The sequence below is a fragment of the Piliocolobus tephrosceles genome, chromosome 8 (genome assembly GCF_002776525.5).
Source record: "Piliocolobus tephrosceles isolate RC106 chromosome 8, ASM277652v3, whole genome shotgun sequence".
Taxonomy (NCBI): Eukaryota; Metazoa; Chordata; class Mammalia; order Primates; family Cercopithecidae; genus Piliocolobus; species Piliocolobus tephrosceles.
The window spans coordinates 128,673,990-128,677,731 of record NC_045441.1 but is presented as its reverse complement, the minus strand read 5'-3'; the positions used below and the strand labels follow the sequence as shown (position 1 = coordinate 128,677,731).

At 54.6% G+C, this 3,742-nt stretch overlaps 1 protein-coding gene across 1 annotated transcript in view; it reads right to left on the bottom strand.

Moving 5' to 3' along the window:
- CLEC2L (C-type lectin domain family 2 member L) overlaps nucleotides 1–2,479 on the bottom strand; it is a 23,736-nt gene extending 21,257 nt beyond the window's left edge. Inside the window, exons 1-2 of the mRNA XM_026456353.2 lie at nucleotides 2,412–2,479; nucleotides 9–300 (exon numbers count right to left, since the gene is read on the bottom strand). Of these exons, the coding sequence (XP_026312138.2) occupies nucleotides 9–300; nucleotides 2,412–2,479 (360 nt within the window). The remainder of the gene's footprint in view (nucleotides 1–8; nucleotides 301–2,411) is intronic.
- Between the last annotated feature and the right edge of the window lie 1,263 nt (nucleotides 2,480–3,742).

The window sequence follows — 3,742 nt, the reverse complement described above, 5'->3', positions numbered from 1 at the left end:
GGCCGGGCCCGCGCAGGGGGCTCCCGCGCCGGCTCCATGCGGGGCGCTCCGCCGCGCCGCGCCCGCGCTCCTGCACCGGGGTGCGGGGCCCAGCCCGACGCGCACTCGGCGCTCCGCGCGCCCTGCGGGCCCCCCAGGCCGGCCTCGGGTGGGCTAGGACCGCGGCGCTCGCAGGCCGGGGCTGAGCCCGGCTCCCCGCGCCGGAGCCTCTGCGCCGGGTGCCGCCGCCTCTGCGCCGGGTGCCGCCGCCGTGCGCTCAGCGCCTGCCCCGCCGAGCCGCAGCCTCCACGCACAGCCGGGCTGGGGAGGAGCGCGAGGCGGCGCGCGGGAGCCGGGAGCCGTGGACCCGGGCGGGGCGGGGCGGGGCGGGCGCGGAGAGGGAGGAGGCGTGGAGGAGCGGGGACAGACGTGTCCCCGACCCCGCCACCTGGGCTGGAGGCCGTATGCTGCCGAGCTGGGAGCGCAGTCTTGGAGCCGGGAGACCTGGTTCTAACTCAGCTCCACCTCCCCAGCCGCCTGCTCATCATCTGTGAAAATGGGAATAAAGTTCACGGGGACAGTGCAGGGAGGCTCAGGGAAGATGAGCGCCTTTCTTCCAGGCTGCCCTGGAGCCAGAGCAGAGAGTGATAGGGGCTGTCACTTGACCCTCAAACTCTTGATAAAGGAGAGAAACGTCCGAACGATGAGCACAGAGAGAGTAGAGTCTAAAGGAGCGAGCGAAGCAACGTTGCAGATTCAGTTAACATTTATTGAGCACCTACTAAGCGCCAGGGACTTTCACATATGTTAGCTGACAATGCCCCCAGGTGAGGCCGAGAAGTGGAATTTTGAGGTCAAGGACATTTCCGAAGGCGGCGCCAGGCAGGTATGTGCTTGGCGGGTGTCTGACTCCGGAGTCTTCACTGGCCCCTTGCCTCAGCTGACCTCGCGTCGCCTGAGGCCCTACGCCTCCAGCCCTGATCCTCTTTCCCCTCCACCATTCTCAGTCCCACCTCTGGTTCCTCTCTCAATCTACAGTTCTTCATCCGCAGCCCCTCCTTCTCCCTCCCCCAAATCCAATAGGCCACTGACTCTTGTCAATTCTCCTTTTAAAAATATTTTTATTTTTATTTTTTGAGACAGGGTCTCGCTCTGTAGCCCAGGCTGGAGTGCAGTGTCAAAATCACGGCTCGCTGCAGCCTCGGCCTCCCAGGCTCAAGCGATCCTCCCACCTGGGTCTCCCAAAGTTCTAGGATTGCAGGTGTGAGCTGCCGTGCCCGGCCCCTTTTAAGCTCTTAGTCTGCCCATTGCACTCCATCCCTCTAGCCACTGGCCAAGTACAAGCCATTGCCTTCTCTTGCCCGACCACAGCAGCAGCCTTCTAAGGGGTCTCCCAGCCTCCACTCTTGCTCCCTCCTTTCCAGCCCCTCCCACTCTGCACCCGCAGCATCTCCCTAAAGTGCAAACTCACCACTCCTTCAGGGGTCCCTTTACCTGTGGGTTAATGCCATCTTTTTACAAGGCCTGAAGGTCCCTCATGGTCGAAGTCCTGCTCCTACCTAAGGCTTCCTCTCCTCCCACCCCTTCTCTGCCAGCCCCAGACACACCCAACTATTCTGACTCTTTCCTCTGGGCCTTTGAACACTCTTCCCTCTGCCTGGAACACATCTCCTCCTTGGTCCTTCTAACCCTCCTTGTAGCCCCCATGCACCCTAGTTTGCCTACCAAATTTCTGCTAATGCTTCTGATTGCACAGTCTCTAGGATACTGCATTCGTTCAGATTAGGTTCAGCAGACTACAACAGGAAACCCCAGTAAGAGTTTAATTAGAAAGAAGGGTTTTTTGTTTGTTTTGTTTTGCTTTGCTTTGCTTTGTTTTATTTTGTTTTTTTACCTGAAAGAAGTCTAGAGGTGATCAGCCCAGGGGTGGATTGAGAGCTCCAAGATCATCAGGGACCCCAGCTCTTTCTCTCTTTCTGCTCACCATCATCCTTAGTATATACCCTACATCTTCAGGATTCCCTCATGGTCACACTGTGGCCACTGTGGTTCCAGCCATCACACCTGCACACCAGATTACAGAAAGTAGGAAAAACCAAGGGGAAAAGGACATGCCTTTTGTTGAATCAGACTCCTTTAAAGAGTTTTTCTGGAACCCCCAGTGATTTCCACTTACCTTCCACTGGCCACTTCTATCCCAAGTAAGTCTGTGGAGTATAGGGGCAATTAGCTAAAGCCATTGCCATGCTCAATAATGCAGAGATTCTGACAGGAAGAAGGCGAGAATGGAAAATGTGCATGACCAGCAATCCCTGCCTCCTAAGCCTCCTGTGACCCAGACTGTGGCACCTGTCCTTTGGGCCTTTGGAACACTCTCCACCTCTCTTCCCATAGCACTTGACACATCCTACTGTCATTGCTTGATCCCCAACCAGATGACCAGCTGTGGTGCGAGGGCAGAGGCACTGCTATATCCCCCGTTCCTAGGGCAGTGCCCCATTGGAACACCAGGCCCAAAGCTTCAGACTTCACGTAGGCACAAGGAAGCATCAAAGACGTTTGAGCAAAGAAAGGTCATGATCACACCATGCTTTAGGAAAATTAACTTTGGTACCAGGTACAAAGCAAGTTGGGAGCAGATCAGCAAAGAAACTCTTGAAATAAACCATTGACATAAAAAAGAGTAACAAAGGCGTGATACCGCTGCATTGGCAGTGGAGCTGACCTTAGGAACTTCCCAGTCAATCACAATACTCCAGGACCTATCGGAAGTAGGATCTAAGCCTCCCAGAGTCCCCGTGTGCCCTTGTCAGCTTCCCTGCTCCCCTCCTGATGCTTTCTGGGATCACTCCCCAAATAAATTGCTTGCACTTAAATCCTTGTGTCAGGGTCTGTTTTGGGGATCCCAAAAGATAATGACCCTTAGGGCTGTGAAAGGGTCTGCTTCCTCAAGAAAAAGGTGCTCATGAAAATGGACACCATAATTGAGATAAAACCCATCAAGACCCCCTGCCCTAGGCTGGGGTTGGTGGCTCAAGCCTGTAATCCCAGCACTTTGGGAGGCTGAGATGGGCGGATGACAAGGTCAGGAGATCAAGACCATCCTGGCTGACATGGTGAAACCCCATCTCTACTAAAAATACAAAAAATTAGCTGGACATGGTGGCGGGCACCTGTAGTCCCAGCTACTCGGGAGGCTGAGGCAGGAGAATGGTGTGAACCCAGGAGGCAGAGCTTGTAGTGAGTGGAGATCGTGCCACTGCACTCCAGCTTGGGAGATAGAGCAAGACTCTGTCAGAAAAACAAAACAAAACAAAACAAAAACCTGCCCTCTATCCCTGCGCGACTGTAGAGTTTCTAAGACGGCCGTCCTTGAGGAGCTTGGGTGACAGGCTGCACCAGCTGTACTCCCAGGAGCAAGCAGGGGATGTACTGCTTACCTCTAGGGACCCAGTTTTGTCCCACGAGGGTGTAGGAAGTAGTAACCCGTCTGCTTTCAAACTCCCTCAGATTCATAGACTGTTACAGTGGACACCTACAATTCCCCAGGGAACCCCAGCATGTGAACTTCCATGTCACATGCTGTCAAGGAGGCCCAACAGGAAACTTGATCAGACTTAGAGTGAGTTTAAGTAGAGGTCTGGGAAGATTTCAAATGCAGCCTGGCCAGCACCAGTCTTCCCTTGGTCTTCTGGGCAGGGTTTTTGTTTGTTTGTTTGTTTGTTTACTACTTTCTAACAAAGTGTATGTCCCCATCTCTGAA